General features: G+C 49.4%; 1 protein-coding gene across 3 annotated transcripts in view; it reads right to left on the reverse strand.

Moving 5' to 3' along the window:
* The window catches only part of RAP1GAP2 (RAP1 GTPase activating protein 2), a 964048-nt gene that overhangs the window by 436998 nt on the left and 508836 nt on the right, over window positions 1-18214 (reverse strand). For 2 of the 3 annotated variants that reach the window (XM_085649925.1, XM_085649924.1), the window contains exon 1: window positions 16812-17005. The exons of the other annotated variant lie outside the window; for it this stretch is intronic. In XM_085649925.1, the coding sequence (XP_085506051.1) occupies window positions 16812-16838 (27 nt within the window). In that variant the 5' untranslated portion in view covers window positions 16839-17005. Of the gene's footprint in view, window positions 1-16811; window positions 17006-18214 lie in introns of those variants that run through there. 3 annotated transcript variants of the gene reach the window in all.

Consider the following 18214-nt stretch of genomic DNA (forward strand, 5'->3'; position numbering starts at 1 on the left):
AAACAGGTTAGAAAAAATACAGGAGGAAGGCAAAACGTTTGGGGGTAACCCTGCAAAAAGGGCCATTCCCAACAAAGGAGAAGCTCAAAGTACTCGAGGCCTGACCTACAATAGTGTTTTGCACTTGAAAAGACCACGGTGTGCAGAAATGCAGGTCTCGAAAATGCAAACCCTCAATCGCAATGTACTAAAGGTCCACTTTCTGGACTCACACAGTCTAGCTTGATATAAGATATCTGAAGTTATGAAAGCCTCCAAAACGATCAAACAAAATAGCACAACTTACAGGGTATTAATTCAAGTAACCATGTGATGGATAGACAAGAATTTGCACCATTTTTCTATCCGAGGATCCATAATGCCCCTGGTGGACTGCTGGGTGTTTATGTGCCAAGGAGCTTGGCTCTATGCCACTCTGACCTCAAAGGGTAGGCACCAGGGAAAGCAAGTGCAAATAAACACAGACGCTTGTGATTGTAAAAGTGTGTGCACTTCAGCACTTTTACTCTCTACGAAAGAGACAAAAAGGAAATGAATTGGGCTGGACAATGTGATTGCTGTTGTGTTGCACACTACCCTGTGCGGGACAGGTGAAAACACCCCATTAGGCGACGGCAATGCGAAGTTAACAAAACAACAACCTCCTGTGCAAAACAATATTTTTCAAAAGTGCACAAGCTTTGCAAAGTTTGCAAAAGTAGCACATTTTAAACTGAGGAAAGAATCGCAACAAAACCGCAGTTTTAGTGAGAAAATTCAAGAGCCTAAAACTTTGTATAAGAAAATTGCTCTGTAAAAACGTGTTTACAATTATTTTCTTAGTGCAGGCGAATATTCACACATTTTACTTATGTTTGCAGCCTTCACAAAGTTGGTAGTTTAAAAACTTGGCAAACATTTTTGGTGAGATTCAAATTTCTTGCACCACTTTTCCAGGACTGGTTTGGGTGTCTTCCTGGTCTAGGAACAGTCACAGCACATTCACAGAGAATTTCCAGATGGAAAATACCCTTCCTGTTTGGACCCCTTGGGATAATAATCAACATCCCCATTGCTCCTGACATGACTGGGTCGAAATGTTCCATTATAGATGTTCCAGGGCACCATATTATACATTGATAAGAAATGCAGCTAGGCATTAGGCCTGGGCTAAATTTCCATTCCGCTCGCGGAAATTGCAATAATTTGACATTTTCGCGTTCCGCGGAGAGCGCGAAAATGTCAAAATTGTCACATTCCGCAGCTTAGCAATAATTTGTTTCTTGCTTGCGCTGTAAAATAATACATTCTTGCGCGCGCGCGATCGCCTTACCTGAATCCCTGCGTTCGCCGACAAGTTTTCCCGATCCGGTCGCGTTCTCCACGAGATGTTGGATTGTTGGTAGCCATTTGCGCTGTCTCGCGACAGTTCGCGCCCGCTGTAATGTCATTGGTCACGCGATCACCTCTTTCTTCGTGCGATCATGCACCGCGAGAAGAGTGAAAACTAGATGGCCGCGCCCGCGAGCAACCGCATGGGTAAGTTGGCGAGCCGCGACCACGCAGAAAATACCACGAACGGGCGGGAAAAAAACTTCCGCATCTTCGCGATATTTCTGCGTGTTTGCGGAGATTTTTAACGTTTTCGAGATAATTTGCGAAAGTCACTTTCGCAAATTCCGCCCACCCCTGCTAGGCATACACAGTGAAACCACAAAAGCACAACCATAGAGGTGTTGTGAAGAGTGAAGCTCAGCACTTTGAGATGACCACAGACTGACATCGGTCATTTACCAATAATGTAACTATCACTCTTGTCATTTTTTCACTTTCTTTCGCTTTCTTGTGAGGCCCACGCACAGCACTGTGAATAATAATCAAGTTGGTTGGGAGACTGTAATGTATTCAATCATCTCAGTTATTTTGAATTTGGTAAGCAGATAAACAAGCAAAATTGCCATCAACACTTCACCGATTGAACTTGCAGTTCTTTGACATTTGGAGTTCGTTCTTCTAAAAGTCCTACATCAAGTATCTGAAAGACATACACACTCTTCTCAACACTACGAACATCAACCAATACTTAAATAAACCAACCCACACCACAGGCAACAGTCTCTATCTTGTCTACATCCAATGCCACTTGACAGGTCGGAGCACACAGCTGTGCCGCTCTTTGGCCATGACACGCAATACAAGTGCCATGGACATCAAGCACCCACCCAACCACAGCATCCTTGCTTCAGGGATTTCACCCCCTACACTCCCAAGCAAGACTTCACCATTCTGGCAACCAGAGTTGAAAATAAATCCACTCGTTCGCAGTCAACACCCCTACCTTACTGCCATCAATGACACTCGCTAACTTCTGATGTTGTTCCATGACCTGTGGTCAACACAATCACATTTACTAACCACAAAGCAAGAAAAGATGTAGTGGAAATCCTAACTACTAAATAGCCTCTCCAGTGTTCAATAAATTCTTGAAGCCTGTCTGGTGAAGCACAGAATCTGGATTCCCCAGAACACAAATTACAGATGTCTGCATCACTGGCAAGAGGACCAATGGCCCAAGACTCCCTCCCTGCCAGTCAAGCCCAATGTTGAGTGCCTGCCTCAATCTAAAACCCACAAACACCGATGCTTCAATGAGGAGTGTCCTACACACTGCTGCGGAGCCCACAGTGCAACGACTCCACTCCAGCATTATTAGATGTCCACCGGCTGCCCCTGCACGCCATTGCTATAGACAAGCTTCCCTACATCATCTAGAAGGCAACAACAATAAACAAAATGTCATAGATGGCAGAAGAACTCATCTTCCCAGGAGTGCTACACAATGTGTTCCCACTGTACATAAAGAATTTTGACACAGTTTTAGCCAACACCACAATATGAAACACAACTACATTGTTTCTCAAAAAATGTGTGAAATTGTTAGGGGGCAAATGTAAAATGTAACAGTTGAAGTGCACAGCTATTTTTATTTCCTGCAGTTGATACGTTTCTGTACTAAACCCATCTTCTCCTAAGAGTGAAGCCATCCCGTCGAATATCTGTTTGCAGCAGTGGGAGGACATTGTCCCACTAATGGTACAGCTGGAGACAATGATCCCACTGAAGAGATCCTTTGCTGGGTGGAGGGGAAGTAATGGTAGCTTTGGTTCCTAAAAACAGTTTTTAATGAAAGGTATGACCTACTCTTAGGTTGATTAAGCCTTCACATACTTCATATAATGTCCAAAATGTTTAAACATTCTTTGTTGAACTCGCTGAAGTTGAAGTGGGCTAAATGTCACAACATTTAACACCCACAAGAAAAAAAGTGGGCGTCATTTCCTGCAAACAGCACCAAAAATCTTTCATTTCATGTACTGGTTCTCTTCCCAGCTTCTCAAACAGCTGGAATTTCGATGCTTTGAAAACAGTAACAGGTGATTCATTTTTCATTGCGCAATAAACTTAGCTTATTCCTGGGAGTTGGCAGACACAGCCGCAATCTAGAAACGCTCACCATTCTAGGGTTAGAAAGGGTCACTACAGGACGGGGCCGCATCTCCAGTGTCTATTTAAACTTCAGATGAAATTAAAATAAATGTTTTATAAATAAATGGAATTACATACATAGCATAAGATGATTATATATGTACTTATGTCACATTCACACCAGACTATAAAATGACTATGTCTGTGTGCCCAGGGCGCATCCGGTTATGGATAACTCATTGGTGTGCGTGCTTTGTCTGTGACGTGTGCATTACTCTGAGTCCATCAACAAGGGCGGTCTCGCCTCTCGTTGCTTTTATTTAATTAGATAATTGCAATCTTTGATTTTGCTTCAGAAGCAATAGGACAACATTTGCTAATAGGAAATGCATTATAAAAAAATACAATATATTGTGACGTCAAGAACAGATGACTCCAGATAATTAAGAATGTGCATATGCCCTGGAAGAGCTTTCTCCCCATTTGCCTATGAAATGCGTAAAAGACACAGGCACTGGAGTTACCCTCTTTCTTTTCAATGAACAGTCCTTCCTTAAATATTGACAACACACCAAACTGTATTTTGGGGACCAACTACCTTTAATACTGAAGGAGTTATTTTGAAGGGGGCGGGGGGGGGGGGGGGGGGCGCTGACCTACAACGCAGGTCATATTGGAGTTCCTCGACCACTTATCGGATTAATTTTGAAACCATCTCTGCTATACCGTGTTCTGGCTGCCTATAACTCTTCTGCACTGTACTGAATGGCTGCCTTTAACCCCCTCTCCACTGCACCCTGTACTGACTACCTGTAAACCTTCTGTACTGCACTGAATGACTACCGTCAACATTTGTCCACTGCGCCCCGCTCTGACTGCCTGTAACCCTTCTGCACTGCATGAATGCCTGTACCCTCTCTCTACTGCACTCTGGCCTAGCTGTCTAGCCATTCTGCACTGCATGACTTACTGTAACCTCTCTCCACATGGCCAATTGCAACCACTCTCCACTGCACCCTGCACTAGCTGCCTGTAATGCTTCTACACCACACTGCATGGCCATCTGTACCCTCTCTCTACTGCACCCTGCACTTAGTGCCTGTTACGCTTCTACACCACATTGCATGGCCGTCTGTAACCTCTCTCCACTGCACCCTGTATTGGCTGCCTGTAATTCTCCAGCACTGCACTGCATGACTGTCTGCAACCTCTCTCCACTGCACTCTGCACTGACTGCCTGCGACGCTTCTCCACTGCACGGCATGACTGTCTGTAACCTTTCTCCACTGCACTCTGCACTGGCTGCCAGCGACCCTTCTCCACTGCACGGCATGGCCATCAGTAACCTCTCTCCACTGCACTCTGCACCTGCTGCCTGCGACCCATCTACACTGTACAGCATGACTGTCTGTCACCTCTCTCCACTGCACCCTGCACTGGCTGCCTGCAACCCATCTACACTGCACAGCATGACTGCCTGTAACCTCTCTCCTCTGCACTGGCTGCCTGTGACCCTTCTCCACCGCACGGCATGACTGTCTGTAACCTCTCTGCACAGCACCCTGCACTGGCTGCCTGCGACCCATCTACACTGCACAGCATGACTGTCTGTCACCTCTCTCCTCTGCACCCTGCACTGGCTGCTTGCGATCCATCTACACTGCACAGCATGACTGCCTGTAACCTCTCTCCTCTGCACTGGCTGCCTGTGACCCATCAACATGGCACAGCATGACTGTCTGTAACCTCTCTCCATTGCACCCTACACTGGCTGCCTACGACCCATCTACACTGCACATCATGACTGCCTGTAACCTCTCTCCTCTGCACTGGCTGAATGTGACCCTTTTCCACCGTAAGGGATGACTGTCTGTAACCTCTCTGCACTGCACCCTGCACTGGCTGCCTGTGACCCTTCTGCACTGAACAGCATGACTGCCTGTAACCTCTCTCCTCTGCACTGGCTGCAGGGCAGCGGGTTTGGGGGGACAGGCCCCCTTGGGGGATCTCAAGTGATCCCAAGGGGGTGGCAGGCTCTAGCCGATAGAAACATTATGCTGCTAACAGTGAGTTTGTTTAAGCAGAAAGAAATGAGTGGCAGTAAGCCACTCTGTAATGGCCCGTCACTGACAACTTTTATCATTTGTATCCTAGAGGGGAGTATGAGGGGACCCCAAATATTCTTCAGAACCCCCACCTCCAATTCTAATAATCACACGGTGGATACTTTTACATGTTAATAAGGCCAGCCTTACCAGAATACTGTTTGGCAAACATGTATTTGATTGCATTTTTAAAACGGTACAGACTTTACTGTAATGTTTAAATAAGTCTAGACATATTTGCACATTGCCAATTTAATAGAATAATTGTAAAAAATGCTGAGGGGGGTCCATGATTTTTTTTTTCCACAGGGAGGCGGCATTAAATAGTTTGAAGACCACTGCTGTAAACTCTCTTCTTCAACTTGCACTGGCTGCCGGTAACCCTTCTGTACCGCACGACGGCCTGTAACCTCTCTCCAATCTCTGCTGCACTCTGCACTGGCTGCCAGTAACCCTTCTGTACCGCATGACTGCGTAACCTCTCTCCCCTCTCTGCTGCACCCTGCACTTGGCTGCCGGTAACCCTTCTGTACCGCATGACTGCCTGTAACCTCTCTCTCCTCTCTGCTGCATTCTGCACTGGCTGCCGTAACCCTTCGGTCCCACACTGCATAGCCATCTGTACCCTCTCTCCACTGCACCCTGCACTAGCTGCCTGTAATGCTTCTACACCACATTGCATGACCGTCTGTAACCTCTCTCCACTGCACCCTGTATTGGCTGCCTGTAATTCTCCAGCACTGCACTGCATGACTGTCTGCTACCTCTCTCCACTGCACTCTGCACTGACTGCCTGCGACCCTTCTCCACTGCACGGCATGACTGTCTGTAACCTTTCTCCACTGCACTCTGCACTGGCTGCCAGCGACCCTTCTCCACTGCACGGCATGGCCATCAGTAACCTCTCTCCACTGCACTCTGCACTGGCTGCCTTCGACCCATCTACACTGCACAGCATGACTGTCTGCAACCTCTCTCCACTGCATCCTGCACTGGCTGCCTGCAACCCAACTACACTGCACAGCATGACTGCCTGTAACCTCTCTCCTCTGCACTGGCTGCCTGTGACCCTTCTCCACCGCACGGCATGACTGTCTGTAACCTCTCTGCACTGCACCCTGAACTGGCTGCCTGCGACCTATCTTCACTGCACAGCATGACTGTCTGTAACCTCTCTCCACTGCACCCTGCACTGGCTGCCTGCGACCCATCTACACTGTTCAGCATGACTGTATGCAACCTCTCTCCACTGCACCCTGCACTGGCTGCCTGCAACACATCTACACTGCACAGCATGACTGCCTGTAACCTCTCTCCTCTGCACTGGCTGCCTGTGACCCTTCTCCACCGCACGGCATGACTGTCTGTAACCTCTCTGCACTGCACCCTGCACTGGCTGCCTGCGACCTATCTTCACTGCACAGCATGACTGTCTGTAACCTCTCTCCACTGCACCCTGCACTGGCTGCCTGCGACCCATCTACACTGCTCAGCATGACTGTATGCAACCTCTCTCCACTGCACCCTGCACTGGCTGCCTGCAACCCATCTACACTGCACAGCATGACTGCCTGTAACCTCTCTCCTCTGCACTGGCTGCCTGTGACCCTTCTCCACCGCACGGCATGACTGTCTGTAACCTCTCTGCACTGCACCCTGCACTGGCTGCCTGCGACCCATCTACACTGCACAGCATGACTGTCTGTAACCTCTCTCCACTGCACCCTGCACTGGCTGCCTGCGATCCATCTACACTGCACAGCATGACTGCCTGTAACCTCTCTCCTCTGCACTGGCTGCCTGTTACCCATCTACACGGCACAGCATGACTGTCTGTAACCTCTCTCCATTGCACCCTACACTGGCTGCCTACGACCCATCTACACTGCACATCATGACTGCCTGTAACCTCTCTCCTCTGCACTGGCTGAATGTGACCCTTTTCCACCGTATGGGATGACTGTCTGTAACCTCTCTGCACTGCACCCTGCACTGGCTGCCTGTGACCCTTCTGCACTGCACAGCATGACTGCCTGTAACCTCTCTCCTCTGCACTGGCTGCAGGGCAGCGGGTTTGGGGGGACAGGCCCCCTTGGGGGATCTCAAGTGATCCCAAGGGGGTGGCAGGCTCTAGCCGAAAGAAACATTATGCTGCTAACAGTGAGTTTGTTTAAGCAGAAAGAAATGAGTGGCAGTAAGCCGCTCTGTAATGGCCCGTCACTGACAACTTTTATCATTTGTATCCTAGAGGGGAGTATGAGGGGACCCCAAATATTCTTCAGAACCCCCACCTCCAATTATAATAATCACACGGTGGATACTTTTACATGTTATTAAGGTCAGCCTTACCAGAATACTGTTTGGCAAACATGTATTTCAGTGCATTTTTAAAACGGTACAGACTTTACTGTAATTTTTAAATAAGTCTAGACATATTTGCACATTGCCAATTTAATAGAATAATTGTAAAAAATGCTGAGGGGGGGTCCATGATTTTTTTTCCACTGGGGGGCGCCATTAAATAGTTTGAAGACCACTGCTGTAAACTCTCTTCTTCAACTTGCACTGGCTGCTGGTAACCCTTCTGTACCGCACGACGGCCTGTAACCTCTTTCCAATCTCAACTGCACCCTGCACTGGCTGCCAGTAACCCTTCTGTACCGCATGACTGCGTAACCTCTCTCCCCTCTCTGCTGCACCCTGCACTGGCTGCCGGTAACCCTTCTGTACCGCATGACTGCCTTTAACATCTTTCTCCTCTCTGCTGCATCCAGCACTGGCTGCCGTAACCCTTCGGTGCCACATGACTGCCTGTAACCTTTCTACCCTCTCTGCTTCACCCTGCACTGGCTGCCGGTAACCTTTCTGTACAGCATGACTGCCTGTAACCTCTCTCCAATCTCTGTTGCACCCTGCACTGGCTGCTGGTAACACTTCTGTAATGCATGACTGCCTGTAACCTCTCTCTCCTCTCTGCTGCACCCTGATCTGGCGGCCGGTAACCCTTCTGTACCACATGACTGACTGTAACCTCTCTCTACTCTCTGCTGCACCCTGCACTAGCAGCCTGTAACCCTTCTGTACCACATGACTGCCTGTACCCTCTCTCTCATCTCTGCTGCAGCCTGCACTGGCTGCAGGTAACCCTTCTGTACCGCACAACTGCCTGTAACCTCTCTCTCGTCCCTGCTGCAGCCTGCACTGGCTGCCGGTAACCGTTTTTTGTACCTCATTACTACCTGTAACCTCTCTCTCCTCTCTGTCGCATTTTGCACTGGCTGCCGGTAACCCTTCTGTACTGCACGACTGCCTGTGATCTCGCATCCCTCTCTTCTGCACCCTGCACTGGCTGCCGTAACCCTTCTGTGCCACATGACTGACTGTAACCTCTCTATCCTCTCTGCTGCACCCTGCACTATCTGTCAGTAACCCTTCTGTACAGCTTGACTGCCTGTAACCTCTCTCCAATCTCTGCTGCAGCCTGCACTCGCTGCCGGTAACCCTTCTGTACCGCATGACTGTCTGCAACCTCTGTCTCCTCTCTGCTGCACGCTGCACTGGCTTCCGGTAACCCTTCTGTACCACACAACTGCCTGTAACCTCTCTCCCCTCTCTGCCGCACCTTGCATTGGATGCCGGTAACCTTTCTGTACTGCACGACTGCCTGTAACCTCTCTCTCCTCTCTGCTGCATCCTGCACTGGCTGCCGTAACCCTTCGGTGCCACATGACTGCCTGTAACCTTTCTACCCTCTCTGCTGCACCCTGCACTGGCTGCCGGTAACCCTTCTGTACAGCATGACTGCTTGTGACCTCTCCCCAATCTCTGCTGCAGCATGCACTGGCTGCCCGTAACGCTTCTGTAACGCACGACTGCCTGTAACCTCTCTCTCCACTCTGCTGCACCCTGAACTGGCTGCCGGTAACCCTTCTGTACAGCATGACTGCTTGTGACCTCTCTCTAATCTCTGCTGCAGCCTGCACTGGCTGCCGGTACCGCTTCTGTACCGCATGACTGCCTGTAACCTCTCTCTCGTCTCTGCTGCACCCTGCACTGGCTGCCGGTAACCCTTCTGTACAGCATGACTGCCTGTAACCTCTCTCTCCTCTCTGCTGCATCCTGAACTGGTGCCCCTTAATCCGCCTCCTCTGCATCTGGTCTTCCAGGTCTTACATTAGAGCAGGGCAAAGAATGGCTGCTCTCTGAGGGTCAGAGCAGGTGTAATTGTAATTGGAATTGCATTTATATAGCATTTACTACCCGTGACAAGGTGTCGAAGTGCTTTTTGGTGAGAAGAACTCTATTCCGGAACCCAAAAAAGATTAGCGGTGAATTAGTATAGTGAAATATGAAATGAATGTGAGAGGTGGACATGTGAGTCTGTTAGTTGGATTTCAAAGGATAGTGGAGGGATAGAACAGGGAAGGGTCTAGAAAGTGTTTATTTGGAGATCATAGCAGCAGGAGGAGGTTTGGGATGAGTAGAGGTGAGGTGGAAAGGGGACGAGTCAGAGGGAAGGGTTTAGAAATGCTTCTTTGCGAGATCGGAATAATAAAAGAGGTTTGAGATGATGCAGGGAGGGGTAGAGAGGAGTCTAGAAAGGGTTATTTTGTGGATCATAGCAGTCAGAGAGTGTAAGTAGAGGATAAATTGAGAGAGGTATAGGGTGAGAAATAGGTTAGTGCATTGGAGAGAGTAGTAGAATGAGGTGTGGCTTGAGTCGGATAGTTGAGGTAGAGGCAGGGCACGAGTCGGGGTACACGGCGTCCACCCACTATTTTCATAGGTTGGACGCCGACCCCAGCGAAGAAGTTGGAAATATGCTGAACTTGTCCTGGTGTAAGACACGGGGACACATTCAGCAGCGCCTGCACGTTGTCTGATTCCCATTTCCAGCAGCAACCTGCAGGCAGTGAGGGGTGTTTTTTTTTTTTTTTAAATCATCCAGCCAGTCCAAAGTTAAGGGGCCATCAGGTCTACTTTTTTTTTAATATCTTGACTGGCGGCGGCCTGGAACCTCACACAAATGTAAATGCCACAGAGGGAAACAAAGACACACAGCTTGCTATCTCTTCACAGGTACTTCAGAGAGGCATGCTTTTGCCTTTGTTCTGTCTCTGTATAAAAGTCCAGACACTGTACGACTGTCAGATGAGGTGGTCTGTCCAAGTATTTACACAAATAATTTAAATAGCACTATTTTATTTCTTTTATAGCGCTACGTCGTGACTTCATGTGCTGTGATCAAATGACACACAATTGATGGATGGAATGCAGAACAAATCAAAGCATTAACCCCCATTCAAGAGAGTTGGGTAAAATCTATCATTCTTTTGCTCACCATGCCACCCCAGTTTAGACATGGCCATATGCAAATCAGTCTTGACCCTGTGCCTCATGGGAACAGTCCAGCCCCAACTGCCAAGCCAGGTCCTCCCTGGGCCGGAAACAAGCATCCTAGGACCGGTTTCGGGGTTTCACCCCTCTTCAGCCAGGATAGCTTGATTCCCATGGAACAGTGAGCCTAGTACCCACGTCTGGGCATACCTGGCGCACTGAGGGCGAGAAAGCAAAAGACACACAATTGATGGACGGAAAGCAGAACAAATCAAAACATTCACCCCCAGTCAAGAGATCTGGGTTTAAGCCATCATTCTTTTGCTCACCATGCCACCCCAGTTTAGACCTGGCCATATGCAAATCAGTCTTGACACTGTGCCTCATGGGAACAGTCCAGCCCCAACTGCCAAGCCAGGTCCTCCCTGGGCCGGAAACAAGCATCCTAGGACCGGTTTCGGGGTTTCACCCCTCTTCAGCCAGGATAGCTTGATTCCCATGGCACAGTGAGCCCAGGACCCACGTCTGGGCATACCTGGTGCACTTAGCACGAGAAAGCAAAATACACACAATTGATGGACGGAATGCAGAAAAAAATCACCCACAGTCAGGAGATCTGGGTTAAATTCATCATTCTTTTGCTCACCATGCCACCCCAGTTTAGACCTGGCCTTATGCAAATCAGTCTTGACCCTGTGCCTCACGACAACAGTTGAGCCCGAACTGCCAAGCCAGGTCCTCCCTGGACCGGAAACAAGCATCCTAGGGTGGCACAGTGAGCCCAGGAAACACATCTGAGCATTCCTGGTGCACTTAGGGCGAGAAAGCAAAACCCACACAATTGATGGACGGAATGCAGAACAAATCAAAACATTCACCCCCAGTTAAGAGATCTGGGTGAAATTCATCATTCTTTTGCTCACCATGCCACCCCAGTTTAGACCTGGCCATATGCAAACCAGTCTTGAACCCGTGCCTCATGGGAAAAGTCCAGCCCAAACTGCCAAGCCAAGTCCTCCCTGGACCGGAAACAAGCATCCTAGGACCGGTTTCGGGATTTCACCCCTCTTCAGCCAGGATAGCTTGATTCCAGTGGCACAGTGAACCCAGGACCCACGTGGGAGAGAAAGCAAAAGACACACAATTGATGGCCGAAATGCAGAACAAATCAAAACATTCACCCACAGTCAAGAGATCTGGGTTTAAGCCATCATTCTTTTGCTCACCATGTCACCCCAATTTAGACCTGGCGATATAGAAACAATTCTTGACCCTGTGTCTCATGGGAAGAGTCCAGCCCGAACTGCCAAGCCAAGTCCTCCCTGGACCGGAAACAAGCATTTTAGGACTGGTTTCAGGGTTTCACCCCTCTTCAGCCAGGATAGCTTGATTCCAGTGGCACAGTGAGCCCAGGACCCACATCTGGGCATACCTGATGCACTTAGGGCGAGAAAGCAAAAGACACACAATTGATGGACGGAATGCAGAACAAATCAAAACATTCACCCCCAGTCAAGAGATCTGGGTTAAATCCATCATTCTTTTGCTCACCATGCCACCCCACTTTAGACCTGACCATGTGCAAACCAGTGTTGACCCTGTGCCTCATGGGAACATTCTAGCCCGAACTGCCAAACCAAGTCCTCCCTGAACCGGAAACAAGCATCCTTGGACCGGTTTTGGGGTTTCACCCCTCATCAGCGAGGATAGCTTGATTCCAGTGGCTCAGTGAGCCCAGGACCCACGTGGGCGAGAAAGCAAAAGACACACAATTGATGGACGGAATGGAGAACAAATCAAAACATTAACCCCCATTCCAGAGATTTGAGTAAAATCCATCATTCTTTTGCTCACCATGCCACCCCAGTTTAGACCTGGCCATATGCAAATCAGTCTTGACCCTCTGCCTCATGGGAACAGTCCAGCTCGAACTGCCAAGCCAGGTCATGCCTGGACCGGAAACAAGCATCCTACGACCGGTTTCAGGGTTTCACCCCTCTTCAGCCAGGATAGCTTGATTCCAGTGGCACAGTGAGCCCAGGACCCACATGGGAGAGAAAGCAAAAGACACACAATTGATGGACGGAGAACAGAACAAATCAAAACATTCACCCCCAGTCAAGAGATCTGGGTTTAAGCCATCATTCTTTTGCTCACCATGTCACCCCAATTTAGACCTGGCGATATAGAAACCATTCTTGACCCTGTGTCTCATGGGAAGAGTCCAGCCCGAACTGCCAAGCCAAGTCCTCCCTGGACCGGAAACAAGCATTTTAGGACTGGTTTCAGGGTTTCACCCCTCTTCAGCCAGGATAGCTTGATTCCAGTGGCACAGTGAGCCCAGGACCCACATGTGGGCATACCTGATGCACTTAGGGCGAGAAAGCAAAAGACACACAATTGATGGACGGAATGCAGAACAAATCAAAACATTCACCCCCAGTCAAGAGATCTGGGTTAAATCCATCATTCTTTTGCTCACCATGCCACCCCACTTTAGACCTGACCATGTGCAAACCAGTGTTGACCCTGTGCCTCATGGGAACATTCTAGCCCGAACTGCCAAACCAAGTCCTCCCTGGACCGGAAACAAGCATCCTAGGACCGGTTTTGGGGTTTCACCCCTCATCAGCGAGGATAGCTTGATTCCAGTGGCACAGTGAGCCCAGGACCCACGTGGGCGAGAAAGCAAAAGACACACAATTGATGGACGGAATGGAGAACAAATCAAAACATTAACCCCCATTCGAGAGATTTGAGTAAAATCCATCATTCTTTTGCTCACCATGCCACCCCAGTTTAGACCTGGCCATATGCAAATCAGTCTTGACCCTCTGCCTCATGGGAACAGTCCAGCTCGAACTGCCAAGCCAGGTCATGCCTGGACCGGAAACAAGCATCCTACGACCGGTTTCAGGGTTTCACCCCTCTTCAGCCAGGATAGCTTGATTCCAGTGGCACAATGAGCCCAGGACCCACATGGGAGAGAAAGCAAAAGACACACAATTGATGGACGGAATGCAGAACAAATCAAAACATTCACCCCTAGTCAAGAGATCTGGGTTAAAGCCATCATTCTTTTGCTCACCATGCCACCCCAGTTTAGAACTGGCCATATGCAAATCAGTCTTGACCCTGTGCCTCATGGGAACAGTCCAGCCCGAACTGCCAAGCCAGGTCCTCCATGGACCGGAAACAAGCATCCTGCGACCGGTTTCGGAGTTTCACCCCTCTTCAGCCAGGATAGCTTGATTCCAGTGGCACAGTGAGCCCAGGACCCACATGGGAGAAAAAGCAAAAGACACACAATTGATGGACGGAAAGCAGAACAAATCAAAACACTCACCCCCAGTCAAGAGATCTGGGTTTAAGCCATCATTCTTTTGCTCACCATGTCACCCCAATTTAGACCTGGCCATATAGAAACCATTCTTGACCCTGTGCCTCATGGGAACAGTCCAACCCGAACTGCCAAGCCAAGTCCTCCCTGGACCGGAAACAAGCATTTTAGGACTGGTTTCAGGGTTTCACCCCTCTTCAGACAGGATAGCTTGATTCCAGTGGCACAGTGAGCCCAGGACCCACGTGGGCGAGAAAGGGAAAAGACACACAATTGATGGACGGAATGATGAACAAATCAAAACATTAACCCCCAGTCAAGAGATCTGGGTTAAATCCATCATTCTTTTGCTCACCATGCCACCCCAGTTTAGACCTGGCCATATGCAAATCAGTCTTGACCATGTGCCTCATGGGAACAGTCCAGCCCGAACTACCAAGCCAGGTCCTCCCTGGACCGGAAACAAGCATCCTAAGATCAGTTTCGGGGTTCCACCCCTCTTCAGCCAGGATAGCTTGATTCCAGTGGCACAGTGAGCCCAGACCCACATCTGGGCATACCTGATGCACTTAGGACGAGAAAGCAAAAGACACACAATTGATGGACGGAATGCAGAACAAATCTAAACATTCACCCCCGTCAAGAGATCTGTGTTAAATCCATCATTCTTTTGCTCACCATGCCACCCCACTTTATACCTGGACATGTGCAAACCAGTGTTGACCCTGTGCCTCATGGGAACAGTCCAGCCCGAACTGCCAAGCCAGGTCCTCCCTGGACCGGAAACAAGCATCCTAGGACCGGTTTCAGGGTTTCACCCCTCTTCAGCCAGGATAGCTTGATTCCAGTGGCACAGTGAGCCCAGGACCCACGTGGGAGAGAAAGCAATAGACACACACTTGATGGACGGAATGCAGAACAAATCAAAACATGAACCCCCATTCAAGAGATTTGAGTAAAATCCATCATTCTTTTGCTCACCATGCCACCCCAGTTTAGACCTGGCCATATGCAAATCAGTCTTGACCCTGTGCCTCATGGGAACAGTCCAGCCCGAACTGCCAAGCCAGGTCATGCCTGGACTGGAAACAAGCATCCTAGGACCGGTTTTGGGGTTTCACCCCTCATCAGCGAGGATAGCTTGATTCCAGTGGCACAGTGAGCCCAGGACCCACGTGGGCGAGAAAGCAAAAGACACACAATTGATGGACGGAATGGAGAACAAATCAAAACATTAACCCCCATTCGAGAGATTTGAGTAAAATCCATCATTCTTTTGCTCACCATGCCACCCCAGTTTAGACCTGGCCATATGCAAATCAGTCTTGACCCTGTGCCTCATGGGAACAGTCCAGCCCGAACTGCCAAGCCAGGTCATGCCTGGACCGAAACAAGCATCCTACGACCGGTTACGGGGTTTCACCCCTCTTCAGGCAGGATAGCTTGATTAAAGTGGCACAGTGAGCCCAGGACCCACGTCTGGGCATACCTGGCGCACTTAGGGCTAGAAAGCAAAAGACACACAATTGATGGACGGAAAGCAGAACAAATCAAAATATTCACCCCCAGTCAAGAGATCTGGGTTAAATCCATCACTGTATAAAAGTGCAGAGACTGTAAGACTGTCGGATGAGGTGGCCTGTTCAAGTATTTACACAAATAATTTAAATAGCACTATTTGATTTCTTTTATAGCGCTAGGTCGTGACATCATGTGCTGTGATGGCACGCCATGTTGTCACTTGCATAGTGTCAAACTAGGTCAGTCCCCCCCCCCCCCCCGCTTCTTTTTTATAGGACTTGTGCCCTGGGTAGAGGATACATAAGTGAGGTATGGAGTGAAATAAAGAGCAGACATGTGCTATGGGCCCGGTGCAAGGGATGAAATGGGCAATAAGTTAATATTCGGAGTGGACGCAGATTTTATCACATATGACACGTCCTAACAAGATGCCGGTTACTACCCCCAACCCCCTAATTATTCCCTCCTCTCGTGCACCCATTGACATAACTTACCACCCAAATCGAGCATGTTTCCTTGCGGGTGCGAGCTCGCACTAAAGACAGTCAACCCTCCCCCACCCCCTACCCCCCCCCCCCCCCCCCCCACTTCTGGAGAATTCAACTTCAAAGGTTTCCCTGAGGCTGAGCCCGGATGGTCGTCGCAAACTCTAATTTCTCACAACAACCTAAAAGAGGCGCGTAAGTCTGCGTGTGATTATCTTCGTGAAGTGTGGGAAAGTAACATTTGGAAAGTAAATATGAGGAAACGTTCACAGGTAATCATTACCTGTTAACTTTCCGTCATATTGACTAAATTGGGCTTCTTTGTCAGAAAGACGTTCTGACAAATAAAGCCCTGTTTGGTGATTGCGGGTGCCACGTCCTCTTTACGTCACCTATAGGAAACTACAGTAATAGACTTTAGCGGGAGGGGTGCTTTACAGTAGGAAGTGATGATACTTGATCAATTCCATCCCAGCACCATCGCAATGTAGGCACAGCATTGCGCCGAGCGCACCGTGTGCTCCTGGGCACCCAGCACCAGTGTAAAGCAGCACTCACCAGCACGCGTTGCAGGAAGCCTATCATGGTCTCAAGTATCCCGAGGCCGCCCTTCAGCTGGACACGCGGTGGGTCGGGGGGCGCCCCCTTCACCCCGAGCGAAGCTGGGCAGCCGGCTCCCGGCAGCCTGCCTCCCGCATGGCTCCAGACGCATGTACCTGTTGCACCTGCCGGTAATGTTTCTCTAAGGTGAGACATTGTTGAAGCCGCGCTGTCACCGCAGGAGTTAAAAGGGCTGGGTCAGCCGGCGAGAAACAGGTTGTGCAGGATGTAAGTTTTAGGATTACAGAGCAGGCAGAAAAAAAAAAAAACACACAGAACACGCTGCCACCGAGCCGGCACCTGGATCAAAGTCAAGGCCTGTCTGTGAAGTCGTCACGGGTGCTTTGGTTTAACCAGATACCTCAAAACTTCTCAGACGTGTGGCCCCGTGTTCTCTCGGCAGGACTAGGCTAGGCCCAAATCATGAGACCCAGATGTAAGCAGCATAAAAGCTTGCGTCGAGGACCACACCACTGGTCAGTTGGGCGCGCTGGGAATGCATAAAACAATATGTGTGCAGGAGCGCCCTCAGTGTTCTTTGGAATTTAATATTGATGAGGTAAGTGCAATAATAAATGATTGTTTCTTAATATGAAACTATGACGCTGTTTTGTTTCAAAGCGATATAATCACCCCAATTAATGGTACCCAATTTACTGATTTCGGAAGGAAGGGAGGCAAAGGTGGGATTAGCATTCCATCTCGATATCTGCACCGACGCGAATGACTAGCAGTAACTCGCCGAGGCATCTCCCTTCTTGAGCCTGGGTCACCTGGGGAGGGAGGGAGGGGGGGGGGGGGGGTTGGGGTAGGCAGGTATTCATTGCACTTGGGAAATTACGCCCCTTCGGGATTCAGCGTTTATCAGGTGTGGAGGATTCTGAGGTGTGCTCGTGAAAATTAAGAATTACGTGTGGGATTCAGAGAGCCCCAGGACACCCTTGCTTGAGCATGTTACGTTCTATAAATGTCGCGTCTGCCATCACATTGGCACTCAGTGTAATGTTTGACCTGAAACATTTGACAGGTTTGACCTGGCAAAAGTCCCCGGATGGAAATGACTGCAGTGTCCACCACACACATTATAGCTGCAGTCCCTGTGCAAGGAGAGGCGGGGGGGAGGGATCCGAGTATGACAGGCCTCGTGGGCAAACATTGAAGCATGGCGGATGCTGGGGTCCATAAAAGATGTCCTACAGGCTCTGGCTCTGTCACACCTGGGAATACTTTCCTTAGTGACGTTGCTGGGCGGGCCCTGTCAAGAGCTCGTTGGAATTCCTCAGTCATGGTCAGGGTATGAGTCACTGATCCCAACCCAGGCACTGACAACCCTTGAGTGCGCCCGATGCTGCTGTGGGGTG

The sequence above is a fragment of the Triturus cristatus genome, chromosome 3_2, assembly GCF_964204655.1.
Source record: "Triturus cristatus chromosome 3_2, aTriCri1.1, whole genome shotgun sequence".
Lineage (NCBI taxonomy): Eukaryota > Metazoa > Chordata > Amphibia > Caudata > Salamandridae > Triturus > Triturus cristatus.